General features: G+C 31.5%; 1 protein-coding gene across 3 annotated transcripts in view; it reads right to left on the bottom strand.

The window, feature by feature from the left end:
* Positions 1-14,807, bottom strand: part of LOC142323424 (NADP-dependent malic enzyme-like) — a 138,230-nt gene that overhangs the window by 32,035 nt on the left and 91,388 nt on the right. For all 3 annotated transcript variants that reach the window (XM_075363027.1, XM_075363033.1, XM_075363043.1), the window contains exons 7-8: positions 2,921-3,103; positions 8-146 (exon numbers count right to left, since the gene is read on the bottom strand). In XM_075363027.1, the coding sequence (XP_075219142.1) occupies positions 8-146; positions 2,921-3,103 (322 nt within the window). The remainder of the gene's footprint in view (positions 1-7; positions 147-2,920; positions 3,104-14,807) is intronic.

Genomic DNA, 14,807 nt, shown 5'->3' with positions numbered 1-14,807 from the left:
AACTGACCTTCTAACCGTCCTTCAGGACGTCCTTTAGCTAATAAACCATCAATATCCATCATCCATATCCTCTCTCTTGCTTCTTGGACTGATGTGCCTTCTGTTTGCATAGCTCGAACACATAAGTTAGCAATACCAATTGCAGCCTATATTTGCAACAATATATACAATCTTAACCAAATAACTGATAAGTGAAACTTATATCATTTAAGTAGAGCAATTATGCACAGAGCATAAATCCTTTATGTACAGTAAGTACATGGTGTCATGATGTGTGTGCACATGTACAAACATAAATAACTGTTCATGTATATAAAATGAATATATATAAAATTTCATATATATAAAATTAATAATAATGATTCTTCACTGCCAAAAGTTTGTTAATAAAATTAATGAGATATATCACATATGGCACAAACTACATTACAGAATACTAATAATTTGATGGTAACGCTAAAATGGTCATTACCGAAAATATAGTAGTAAAATAAATCCGTTAAATTAGGATTCAATATATAATTTAGTAATTGATACTACAGTATCTGACTTACTAATGTGTATTTGTTAATGTCATATGCACTTATGACTTTTATGAAAAATTATATGAAAATTTTAAGATTTTTTATTGTAAAAAATAATTATCACATTAACAGATTGGTCGTATAAATACAATTTCACTGTGTTTCTCTGTTTAGAAAGTAATTACAATATATTTTTAGTATTACAAAACTTTTCTATTACAAATAAGCAAATAAAGAATCTATAACATTTAATTTTTAGTAACCAATTACAAAAAAATTTAGAGTAATTTGACAAAAAAAAAAAAAAACAGAGTATAAAAGGATTTCAAAAGTTAAGAAATGAGTCACAATAATTCAGTAACATGTATAAAATTAAAGAAAAACCAATAAATTCATTTTCTCAAGAATTAATATGAGCAAAGCATAAAGATATACACAGGTAAAAATGTATAAATAGTTTATAATTTTGATACCAGATTTTTTTTTATAACTCATTTCTTTTGTGTATATACTAGTACAGGGTCCGGCATATAAATCTGACGATTTTGTAGTAATTATTATGTTGGCACCACTGTCAATGAGAAGGCGGGAGTGTTGTACATCGACAGGTCTATTCATGCTATTTCAGTAGCCAGTATGTTGTGACTGGGTGAAGAACAAGGCGTTTGTGATTGAAGCCTATTTTAAAAATAATGACTCGGTTATTTTAACACAGAGTTTATTTCGCACACATTTCAATTTAAATCGACACGCGTCTGTTCCTAGTAGGAATACGATATTGTTGTGGTGAAGAATTTTAGGAACACATCATCTGCTTTAAAAATGAAACCAACAGGATGAAAACGGACTGCGAAAACGACTGAAAACATTAACGCTGTAAGGTTAGCTGTTATGCGGTCTCCACGACGTTCAGCAGTGAGACATGCTGCTGCGCTAGCCATTTCTGATCGAAGTGTATGATGAATTCTTCATGCCGACCTGAAATTCCATCTGTATAAGATGATGTTAGTGCAGCAACTTAATGCAAATGATTGGGCGCCTCGCAAAGCAGCTTGCGAGGTCATCCTCAAAAATTCCACCACGATGCCATTATTCTTTTAAGTGATGTGGCGCATTATCATCTGTCAGGATTTGTGAATAAACAAAATTACTGTTATTGGGCTTTGCATAATCCACGGCAAATTCTTGAAAAACCACTTCACAGTCAATATGTTACAGTGTGGTGTGCGGTTTCAAAGTTCGGCATAATTGGCCCATTTTTTTTTTTTAGGAGTTAAGTCACAGAGTAACTGTAACATCTCATCGATACGTAAACATGTTGAATGAATTTCTGCGACCAAAACTGAATGACTTTCAAGGACATGAAATTTGGTTTCAACAGGATGGTGCCACCGCCCACACGGTGAGAATCGCAATGGATGTTCTGCGAGAAACCTTTCCTGGACGTTTGATTTCCCGATTTGGTGACATTCCTTGGCCAGCGCGTTCACCTGATCTGGCTGTTTGTGATTTTTTTCTGTGGGGGTATCTCAAACATAAAGTCTTCAGTAGTTGACCACAGTCAATTGCAGAACTCAAGGAGGCCATTCAACGAGAAATTGAAGCAGTTCCACAAGTGATGATTGAGCGAGCAATGTCAAATTTTAGAATGAGGTTAAGTGAGTGTGTGACTAGTAATGGAAAACATTTGGACGACATAATATTCAAATAAAAAAAAAATTTGTAAGTAATCCACTATAAATTGCAAAAATTGATCTTTAATTTGATATATTAAATGTTTTAATAGTACGAAGCACTATTAAATATAATTATTATATAATTATAATTAATTAATTAATTATAATTATTATCCCTCAAAAATCGTCAGGTTTATATGCCGGACCCTGTATAACCATCCAAAAACACAGAAATGTAAGAGGATTCATATCACAGACACAGAAAAAAAGTCCGTGATCAGACACATACATTGCTACTGTTTTTATTTTAAAGTGCATACACATTGCCTTGTAAATTAAAATGCCTCTTGAAACACACTGCTATTTCATCTTTTCTTATTAGAGACAGAAATTTTCTTTGTTTTAATGATCATTACCCACAATATTGTTTAATATGAAGCATTAAAAAACTGAACTGACCTCAGATTTCAGCATGGTCACACAAAAACAAACAGTACTGAAGTTACCCCATTAACACATTACGGTGTCTTTTTGTTAATAATACGGTGGTTTCATTCTATTGAATTAAAAAATTAGTAGGTGAACTGATAATAAATTATCTAGCTGACCAATTTTTATTTCATAGCAGTGTTGCTAACCTTCAACAAATACTACATGAACCTCTTCTTTTTTTTAAATTTATCTTAATAAGTTATTAATTGAATAATTACAATTAATTACCTCTCCAGCTCCAAGGAAGAGAAATTTACTCTCAGAAATTTTACGATTTGTAATACGGCGAGCTGCAAACAGACCAGCAACTGCTACTGACGCAGTACCTTGTATATCATCATTAAATGTACAGTACTTGTCTCTGTATTTGTCTAAAAATCTGAATGCATTGTGGTTGCCAAAATCTTCAAACTGAAATTAATAGTAATGAAATTTTTATAATATACTCTAAATAACATGGTTACTAGTAATGATGATATACTATTATAATACAACACCCTGATTATTATCCACCATCACTACTAAAATTTGTAAAAGTGCCTCGAATTGCAAATATAATTGCAGATATTATCAGCTCAATTTTTTATAAGGAAATAACAGTTTCTTTGAAACAGTAATAAATGCAAACAAAAAGAACAGTGCTGAAGTCATAAATTAAGCTTTTTTGTGAAAAAAATATTATTATAGGAATATTTTTAGTTAATTGGATGCTAATATTATTATTTTTAGAATATTAAAATTGATTTACATGATTTGCCATATTATGCCAGCTAATCTAAGTAAATAATTTATTTATTTATTTTTTTTTTAATAACATAATTACTCTGCATGCATTTTATTAATGTACTATTAATTATGTACCATTATTAATACCATTCTGTGTAGGGGGAAAGTAAAATATAATCCACATATAATATAAAATTAAAAATGCAATTTAAATTGCAGAATTACTAAATGATTGGCTGCACAGAGCATGGTTTAGTCATTAAATGCCATGGAGATCTTTTTTACACCTTCCAGCTTAAACTTATATTAATAAATAAATATCAAAAATGATAGAAATAAATTAAAGTATTAGACTGCACCAGGAATATCATATTATGAGAAAGGAGTAAGGTGACAGTGAAAGTGTTAATCCTTTTATACAACTACTTGTGAAACAAAACAAACAGAAACTATAATTTATAAACAAATATATTTTTTCTCCAAAAAATCATTTTATAGCAATGTTTTTTACACACTGCACACTCTCTCAAAAGTGAATTCCACTAACCAGCTCTCTCAGTAATCATACAAGGTGTATTTTTACAGTAAGGTCTGTTTTGAATTTGCTGCCTATACTCATAATGCAAATAGATGGTGATAGGGTAGGTCAAATATTTCAATCAATAAACATCAGTTAGCAAGAATAGTTTAATCATTTTGTAGTTAGCTGTTTATTATATTCATCTGTTTATGAATGCTACAACTTAAATTCTGCCAAGTGTGAAGTTTGAGGAGTAATCTGATTTTTCATGAAAAAAAAAAAACATGCTAAGGCTAAAATTCACAGGCAAATTTGTGATGATCATGAGACAAATACTATGAGTGACAATGGTGTGCGCTGTTTATTTTGAGATTGGTAAACAAATGATCACAATGAATAACATACCAGCTGGCTTTCAATGACAACAGATGATTTGACTGAAAAAATTAGAGAAAACTGGCTGTTCATTATCTCACTACTGCCTTTGATGTTTCACGATATTTGATTTATAAAAAAATTGGACTATAAAAACTTATGTACCAGATGAGAGCTAACTGATGCTACCAGATGAGTTAGCTGACACAGACAAGGAAAATGTCTTGCTGCAATGCAGGAATCTCTACGGCATTATAAAACTGAAGGTGATAAATTGTCTAATCACACCGTTACTAGAGATGAAACCGGATTTATTATTTGAATGTTGAGACAAAGCAACAGTCAGTGCAATGATGGCATTAATCATTTCCTACACAGAAGTTCAAACAAGAACCTTTGGTAAAGAAACTTATGGCTACTGTTTTTTTTTTTACAACAAAAAGGGTGTATTGCTTATTGCATTTAGTGCTCATGGAACAACTGTGAATGCTGATATGTACTGCAAAATGTTAAAAAATCTTAGAAGAGCTATAAAAAATGACATAGGAGATGCTATTCTGCAGGATTTTGATTTTGCATGACAATGCCTGGCCATACATGACAAATCAAATAGTGAGGCAATTGGAAAAATTTTGTTGGAAAAACTTCTATCAACTACCCTACAGTCCTGATTTAGTACCCAGTGATTTTTTGATTTTATTTCATCTTAATCAGGGGCCTTGCAAAGATTTGACATTGATGAATGAATTGTAAAATGTCTTACACCGTGATTTAAGTCACTGGTAGTGGAATCTCTTCCATAAGGGCTGGCAAAATGCTATGAAAAAAAGTTGAAGGCAGCAATGAATAAAAGTAGTAAATAAACATAGTTTTTACAAATAATACAATATGTCCATATTCTTCAGTTTTATCTTTATTTCAAAATGGAACTTATTTTAAAAACATGCCTCATCTAATAAAAGGGGATAATAATGTATTAGACAAATTTGATTTGCTTATCATACCAAAAACAATTACATTTTTAATATAATACTATAAACTATATACTGATATGATCACACCAAAAACCTTTTGTAAAGAATTATGCTTCCTGACCTTCATGCATTAAATTTATTGATGATAATGTATTCTTTGCTACATATTATGTTATATACAGGCCTACCACCATTATCACTTGCTAAATTACTTATACTATTATGTAATTTTTGTTATGTACTTTTTTTTATTATGCTTTAATTTCTTTCAGCCTCATCACTTTCAAAGAAGAAATGTCTCACAATTTTAACCATTTAGAATTTTATGTTCATTTAATGTCTGTCTTATGTTGGATTTTATCATGAATGGATACTGCATTAGTTTTTTCACATGAAAAAAATTCTGTAAAAACTGTAATTATGAGTGAGAAATACAAATCTATATATATAAAAATGTTAAGTTCGTTTGTGTACGCTTCAAAAACTGAAAATTTCTGCACCGATTGAGCTCAAATTTTAGCACGATATATATCCTGCATCAAAGATTGTTTTCATCTATTTTTAATAAATCTATCTATCTAATTTTAATTTGTACATTTTTAATTTGGAAATGTAAACAAAGGAAAACCAATCAGATCAATGAAAGATGGCCGCTGTCAAACACAACGACCAAATTTCTTTGAATTATATTTAACAGCTAAAACATCTGTATTTATTTAAAAAAAAACAGCAAAACAAAAAGAAAAGCCACCAAGAAGGATGACACAGTAAATAAATTAAAACACCCAAATTTCTTATAGCCCAGAAAGACTTAAGAATATGCAAACAAAAAAGTCGAAATAACCAAATACACAGAAAATAATATCCCTACATAATGACCAAAAAATCCTTTGTTAGGTTGAATATTTACTTTTGTCTGAATTTACAGAAGGCATTTACAACGAAGCATTGATAAATATTGAAGACAAGTGCTTCGCTAATGCAAATAAAGTTCTTAATCAATTGGGAATGCCAGCACCCACCCGAGCTGCGATTGCTTCATTTGATGTGGATTTACGCCGTGAACAGAGTTACAATATTGGTGATCTTCAGTCATATGTCCAATCAAACATTCCCAAATTAACGCGTGAACAGAAAGGCATTTATGATCGCATAATGCAAATGATAAATGACGGAGTTGAGGGGACCTTCTTCTTGGATGCGCCAGGAGGAACTAGGAAAACAATCCTCATTAGATTGATTGTAGCAACGGTTCGATCAAAAAATGACATAGCCTTAGCTCTTGCTTCGTCTGGAATAGCTGCGACATTGTTACCAGGTGAAAGGACTGCGCATTCAGCTCTGAAGTTGCCATTAAACATGCAAATCATAGAGACTCCCACGTGCAATATTTCCAAAGCATCCTGTATGGAAAAAGTATTACAAAAATGTAAACTCATTGTTTGGGATGAATGCACGATGGCACATAAAAAATCGCTTAAAGCTCTTGATCGATCGTTACGAGATTTGCGTGGAAACGTTCAACCATTCGGGAATGCTTTGATATTGCTCGCAGGAGATTTTAGACAAATATTGCCTGTAATTTCTCGATCGACACCAGCAGACAAAATAAATGCTTGCCTGAAATATTCAACACTGTGGCGACACGTACGTACACTGCAGTTGACTACGAATATGCGTGTCCAGTTGCAGAATGATCCATCAGCTGAGGTATTCTCACGACAGTTACTGGACATTGGAAACGGACAGCTGCCAGTCGATGAGACGTCTAGACGAATATCATTTCCTGGTAATTTTTGTAATTTAGTAACATTGAAAGAAGAACTGATCGAAAAAGTATTTCCTGATATTCAAATTAATCATAGAAATCACGATTGGATCAGTGAAAGAGCTATCCTTGCCGCAAAGAATAAAGATGTCTATCAACTTAATAATGTTATTCAATCCAGTATTCAAAGTGAGGAAATTACATATAAGTCGATAGACACCGTTGTGGAAGCAGATGAAGTAGTTAATTATCCAACGGAATTTTTAAACTCACTTGATCTGCCAGGGATGCCACCACACATATTAAAATTGAAAATAGGTGTGCCAATTATCCTGTTGCGGAATATTAATCAGCCAAAACTGTGGAACGACACGCGACTTGCAGTTAAGAAATTGATGAATAACGTAGTGGGAGCAATGATTTTAATGGGGCCTTTCAAAGGTGAAGATGTCCTCATTCCTCGAATACCCATGATCCCGACCGATACACCATTTCAATTTAAAAGATTGCAATTACCAATTCGATTGGCATTTGCAATCACAATCAATAATGCCCAAGGCCAATCTTTAGTATTGTGTGGTTTAGATTTAGATGCGGATTGCTTCTCACACGGACAACTGTATGTGCGTGTTCCAGAGTCGGCAAACCAGATAGCCTTTATATCTACGCAGACAGTGGAAAAACAAAAAAATATTGTATATCCACAAGTATTGCAAAATTAAACTTCTATGAAATGTATGCTTTGTTTTGTTCTCATCCATGCAACCACAATGTGCCACAGCGAAGCATGGCGGGTACAGCTCGTATTTTATAATTTCAGTGTAGTCTCCAAGTTATAGGCTTTAGAAAGGTTGGGTATAGATGAGTTGATGAAGAAAATCAATATTTAAGGACTACAGAAAACCAAAGTCTTTGTTACCTTATACTATTCAAATATACTTCTTCATATTTCCTAATATGTTGATTTTGTTATGATGTCCTTTGGATGTAATTTATGCAACAAAGAAAATTACCTGTTTCTATTACAGGTGGGTTAATAGATTAGATTACCCAATGGAGAAAACAATTTAACACTAGTGTTGTCGGTTAAAGAAATAGAAAAATATCATGGAAACTATGCGTCAGCTATTAGCGACATTACAAACATTCAAAAGGATATTGTACGTGAATCTTGAGCTGATTATAGGTCTACTAAAAGCAGATCATTGTTTGAGTTTTTTTTACAAGAGACACAAGATACATAACTAACTACTCTATCAAATACTATACATCAACAAACACACTGTTGTTCTTAAAATTGTGATTACTGTGCTTCTTTTTTTATATTATGTATTTTATAAAATTTAAAATGTTCAATTTAATCAGACAACTTAATAAAATCACATTTTACACAGAACTAGAAATAAATACAAACTACATAATTTCTAGAGTATAAGCAATTTTGAAACCTTATGCGTGTTGCTAACATAAATAATGTAAATTTTTTATCTAATCATTAAGTACAGATTAAAAACAAAAAACATTACCAGTTTAACTAACTTTTTTCTTATGAAACAATGCTGGTCCCAACTAAAGTCAGTCGAAAAAAAAAGAAGATTCTTCTGTACTAAAAAGAAAATTAATGCCTTTTTATTGCACATAAAAAAAACATTAATTGTACTTGAAATTTTATGACAGAATTTATTTTAATAAAAAAGTAATTGAAATATTTAAAAATATTGCCTCTTAATAATGTATGAAACTTCATTAGGCATCTTTAGAATTAAACATTTTAAAAAAATTTTAGGACAAAATTTGTTTTTTAGATAGGATAAAAATCAGGCATTAACAATACAGCTTCCTGTTGTAAAAATCAGAAAAGTTCAAAATGACCTTGAAACATCCATTTAATTGAATATCAGTACTGTCTTTCTTTTGCTTTTCATCTTGATATAAAACAAGTTCATTTGAATGATTTTAATTTTTTTCCAAACATATATTTTATTTTTACTTACTTAAAAACCTGTAATTTAAATTAAAAATATAAAGCGCCTAAAATTACTAACCTTGAACATTTTAATATAGATATTTAAACTGACAAACAAATGGGAAATTAGGTGACGAATTAATATGTCATGAAAATGAGATCATCTATTGTAGTTTAACCCACTGGGCTGGTCTAGTGGTAAACTTGTCGCAAATCACTTGTTTAACAGCTGATTTTGAAGTCAAAGGTTCTGAGGTACAAATCCTAGTAAAAGTTAGTTACTTTTTTATGGATTTGAATATTGAAGCAGTGAAAACCAGTGTACTTTGGTGGCTAGAGTTGAATTAACCATGTGTCTCACAAATGGTTGGCCTGAGTCTGTACAAGACTATACCTCATACATGTCATACATATCATCCTCATCTCAATGGGCCATAGGGAAGTTGCTTATTGTTCACTAATTGAACAGTCTGTAACATATACATTAGGAATAAAATAAATTTATTCTAGTTTATGGATGTGCATTAATTATTGTTTAGCAATTATTTATTGACTTGAGTGACTTTTTGTTGATATTGTTTGTGCCCCAAAATGGATAAATGGTTGAAAACTGGAATTCTTAAGAAATAGTTAATAACTATTATATTAATAATTAATATTCCCATAAATATTGCATCCTATAAGTCTTTCGAACCAACAATGAAATAGTAAATAAAAATTGTGAATTCAATCCTACCACACTACTTCTTTGACTCATTAGGTTTAAGAATAATGCTAAATATTCTTATTTATAACAGATTAATTGGACCTGTTGCTTCCAAATTACCTGCAAATTAATGTGGATATGTTGTGAACTGTCTGTGTTAAGTGTGGGTTTAGAAGTGAGGGGTTTGGTTTTTTTTTTGGAAAGCAGCCTTGGTTTGATAATAAATGTTGTGAATTAAGGAAAAGATGTTTAAATTGTTGTTTATTTTTTTAAGAAATGATTCTAGTATAGTTATAGATAAAATACTTCGGACTAATACGCAATAGAAAAAATTATGTAAAAAAAAACACATTATTTTCTAAATGTCAAGAAAATATTAGGTATCAGATACTGCAAAATATTGAAACTTTAGTTATGATTTTATTATAAAGGATTTGATGTTGGCAGCTCTACATGATTATTGAAGCATGGGATATCACTTCTTATAGTTGTTAAGTAGAATTCTAAGGATAAGTCCTACAGTCTATACAATGCTGTATTTGAAAGATAATGAATCAAATGAAAGTTTGATATGGTAGAATTAAAGAAGTATAGATTCCATTTACATCTCTCTAGAATATTTACAGATTTTGTTGAACCTGCTTAATGGTATGGTATGTTTTTGATTTTTCGAATCTGTATTTCACTTGGGCAAGAACAATACCCAGGAAGCAGTTATTTAAAAATACAAGGTAAAATAAAATTTTAACTTTCATTTTAACTATAAGAGTAAAAAATTCAATGACTACAGATGAAATTCCTGCTAGTATTTTAAAGGAACTCATAATTGTTATTATTGTCCCTCATTCATATTTTAATTTTTTAACAACCGAGTATTTTCTAGCTAAAATGAACACTAATGAATAATGTTTACCAATATTTTTGGTACATTGGATATTAAAGATATTGGTCTATAGTTTGTGGTTAAAAATGTTTTTCCAGATTTGCATATTGGTTTAATTTTTGACATTTTTAAAGCGGAAAGTCAAATAAATTTTTCTACACATAGACTGAAAATATGGTCAAGTGGTACAGTTATAAAGCTACTCAGTTTTTATAAAATGTTTACATTTATATCATATCTACCAACTTTACTTTTCATTTTTGGATTGTGACATTAATTTCTAAGGAATTTCTAGGTTTCATAAAAATACTTCTATAGTTGGATTCTGGTAACTTTAATTTTGCATCTTTTGGTATAATTATATTATTTGCCAAAGTTGATCTAATGTTTCTAAAAAAAATCTGTTAAACTTATCAGATACTTCTTTAATTAGCTATGATATATTCAACTTTAATGACATATTCAACCTTTCTGGAAGGGAACGGAATGCGAGGATAGGAGGAGAATTTGTATCTCCTACTAATCGCAGAACCTGGAAAAAGGTTCTGGCTGCTTTTATCTGGAAAAAGTATCTTGCTTTTATCAGGCGGGTAATTATTTATTTAATGGCGATTATATTTATTTTGTTTTATTTATGGACAGAATTATTTGCTGCATTCCAATTTTTTAGACCAGGGAGAAATTGTTTAACTGGGGCTGATTTTGAGAGACTAGCCACTTATGAGCTTTATTCTCCTGGCATGATTTCCCTTTGGTATGCCCCCTGAAGTTCTGTTGGTGCTAGAACCTTCCAGCTTGCGAGGAATGCACCTTTCAAGGGCGCTAGTGTTTTTCCAATGTAATCCCCTTTCCACAGGGAGTCACATGTGCTGGTGGTTCAACTTTTCCTTATGAGTTAGTAGAAGAAAATTTCTTATTAATGCATTATTTAAATAGTTCCATAAATTTTTATTATTTGATACTGTTTAATCTATGGATGAAGCCTTTCCTTGACGAAAATCCATACTTACAAAAGAAAATAAACAAATGTGTAATTTGATTTTTACAAAATTATTTTTAAAAGATCACAACAGCTGTTTTGGTACAGATGTATTCTGTTTGTAACAGCTGACGAAGGTACTGTGTACTGAAACAGCTGCTATGGTTTTTTTGTAAACAATTTTGTGAAAATCAGATTCATATCTGTTTATTTTCTTTTGTTGATACTATTTGTACTACTTTTTTCCATGTTCAATTTTGGTTTTAGCAATTACTTAGTCTTATACCTTAAGTATATCTTATTCTCATTTTTCACTACTAAATTAATTTCAAAATCTGAGTTCAAATTTCTAAAGTTAATTATTATAATAATGAAAAAGCATTTTAACCAAATTTTTGTTAAGGGTTACTACATCAGAAAATTCGTCTTCAATATTTTTGGTTTGGATAAGTTCATGACTAGCTATAGCCATAAAAATTGAATTAACTGTTGTACAGGGCCCAGCAAAATGATCTGACAATTTTGTAGTCGTCATTATGTAGGCACTGAAAAAACAAGACCACAGTCCTGCCTAGTACTAGTCATACCATTTTAGTTACAATCATGAGTTGGTCAGATGAACATCATGCATTTGTGATTGAAGTCTATTTTAAAAATAACAATTCCCTTATCACTACACAACCTTTAATTGGCACATATTTTAATTTAAATTGAAAACATTTGTTTCCAGGAGGAATACAATATTAATGTGGGTAAAAAACTTCTGAAACACATCGTCTGCTTTAAAAATTAAATCAACCACATAAAAACACAAGGTGAGAATGCTGAAAAATTGATCCTGAAAGGTTAGTCTTAATACAGTTTACATGGACATTCAGCAGCATGGCATGTTGCTGCACTAGGGATTTCTGATCAAAGTGTAAGAATTGACTATGACAACCTTCAGTTCCACTTTTACAAAATGATGTTGGTATAGGAAATCAGTGTAAATGACTGACTGGCTGTCTTGTAAAGCAGCATGCAAGATCATCCTTGAAAATGTCCACCGCAACGCAATTACTCTTTCAAATGATGAGGCACATTTTCACCTCTCAGGATGTGTCAATAAATAGAATTAACATTAACAGGCTGACCCATGAGAACTTCACCAGTGACCAGTCAATATGTTACAATATGTGTGCAGTTTTAAAATTCAGCATAATAGGTCCACATTTTTGAGGAGTCAAATCACAGAGTAACAATAACAACTCATTGATATATAACAATATTGTGTGACTTTTTATTAACAAAACTGAACGACCTTGATGACAGAATTTGGGTTCAACAAGATGGTGCCCCCACCCACATGGTAAGTGCTTCCATGGACATTCTTCAAGAAACTGTTCCATGATGTTTGAATGCACGATATGGTGATATTCCCTAGCCAGCGGTGATCCCAACCACGTAGGGGAAGACACCCACCTAGTAATGTTCTCGTCACCCCCCCCCCCGTTCATTGCCCTGATGGGCTTTAACGGGAGTCGTCTATTGCTCTCTGACTTTTTACATCTCGCAGTAATAAGCCTGGCCTCGTTGGGATGCCACCGATGTAAATGACTCGGTAGACATTTGCATCGGTGATTTAATATAACTCAGCTTATTACCTTCACTGTAGGAACATCTTGCATGTCCTACTGTTCACCTGACCATCTCGACCCCCATCCCACATAAGGAGAGGATCCCGCCACATAGTGTGTCTGGTCGCTACACCACAACAATGATGTGAAACAAAAAAAATAGAGTCACAAATCATTCTGCTATAGATGCTGAAAATTGTGCCTATTGAAATATAGGAACTGACTGTTTGATTGACTGACTATACAGTGAGACCTGAAGTTCGCAAACTCGTAGGTTTTATCAAGACAAGTAGTAATTTATCTGATTTGAAACAGATTTATTGACTCATTCTCAACAGAAGCAAGCTTTCTCTACGATTCAACAGTCTGCAGTATAACAGCAATAGCATCAACTTCTATTAAAAATCAACCTATTGTGAGTTTAAGACATAAAAAAAAGAAAAGGTATTTGTTATCACACCGCCACTATTTGAGGCAACTTCTTTGTCAAAACACAATATATTAAACATATTATTACAGTGCATTAAACAAAAAATATGTCTGTTAGCAAGCAAAGCGATCATACATTGTGTGTTTAGATTATGTTGACTCCGTGTACTGACAAATCATACATATATCAACATAACTTAACCAGACATAATCTAGACTCGCTTCTCTCACTAACCTCATCTAATTAGCGTTAAATAGCATTTATTTAATATGCATATTTAATGTTAATTAGTGTTAGTTAACGAGTATGGGTTATGTTTGGTTAGTTATATTGATATAAGTACGATTTGTCAATACACAGTCAACATTTAAGGTGTTTGTAATTTTTATTTTTCATTAAAAAATGTACTTTTTTCATTGTAAATAAATGTTATTCATTTTCTCATGAAATCTGTAGAAATTGGGTCAAAAGAGTGAAAGGCCTGGATAAGAAAACAACATTTTCTAGGTACATTTTGATTTACAAGGCATATTCATAAAGTAAGGGCCATCAGCTTATATTAAAATATTAGCTGATTTGAATACAGTTTCATGCATACAGGACCATCTATTGGCTATTTATGAAGCCAATAACCAGTATAGTTGTGTAATGCAGCTTATATTTGCATTCTTGGGTGCTAAAATGCAATATCCTATTTTCAAGCTTTTTTCATATTTGTGCTCCTTAAGTTTCATCTGTGCTATTAGTATTTAAGCTTCATTGGCTAATACTTTTGATTCAATGTCAGAGGTTATATTTATGTTTTGCTGAGCTAACCATCAGGGAATCACCAATATACAAACCATTATCTTATCCATCAAAATCACTCTGTGATACATCTTTTCACAGATTATGCCCAAAATGCTTTTGTAACATTCAAAAAATACTTTTCCGGAGGCTTCTCCGATGACACCTTACATTCGGCAGCCACCATATATAATAATAGTAATAATAACTATTGAAACATTATTCTTTAAAACAATATTAATCAACAAATGTTATCTAAAAATTAATTATTTATTAAATGTTATCAAACTTTGATTTCAAATTAAGTAAAATTCTGGTGCCTCCATCATTCAATTTAATAGTATCTTCAATACATAAAAAATGTATTATTATTTAAAGCTTTAGAA

The sequence above is a fragment of the Lycorma delicatula genome, chromosome 1 (assembly GCF_047948215.1).
Source record: "Lycorma delicatula isolate Av1 chromosome 1, ASM4794821v1, whole genome shotgun sequence".
Lineage (NCBI taxonomy): Eukaryota > Metazoa > Arthropoda > Insecta > Hemiptera > Fulgoridae > Lycorma > Lycorma delicatula.
This window is presented reverse-complemented; position numbering and strand designations above follow the sequence as displayed.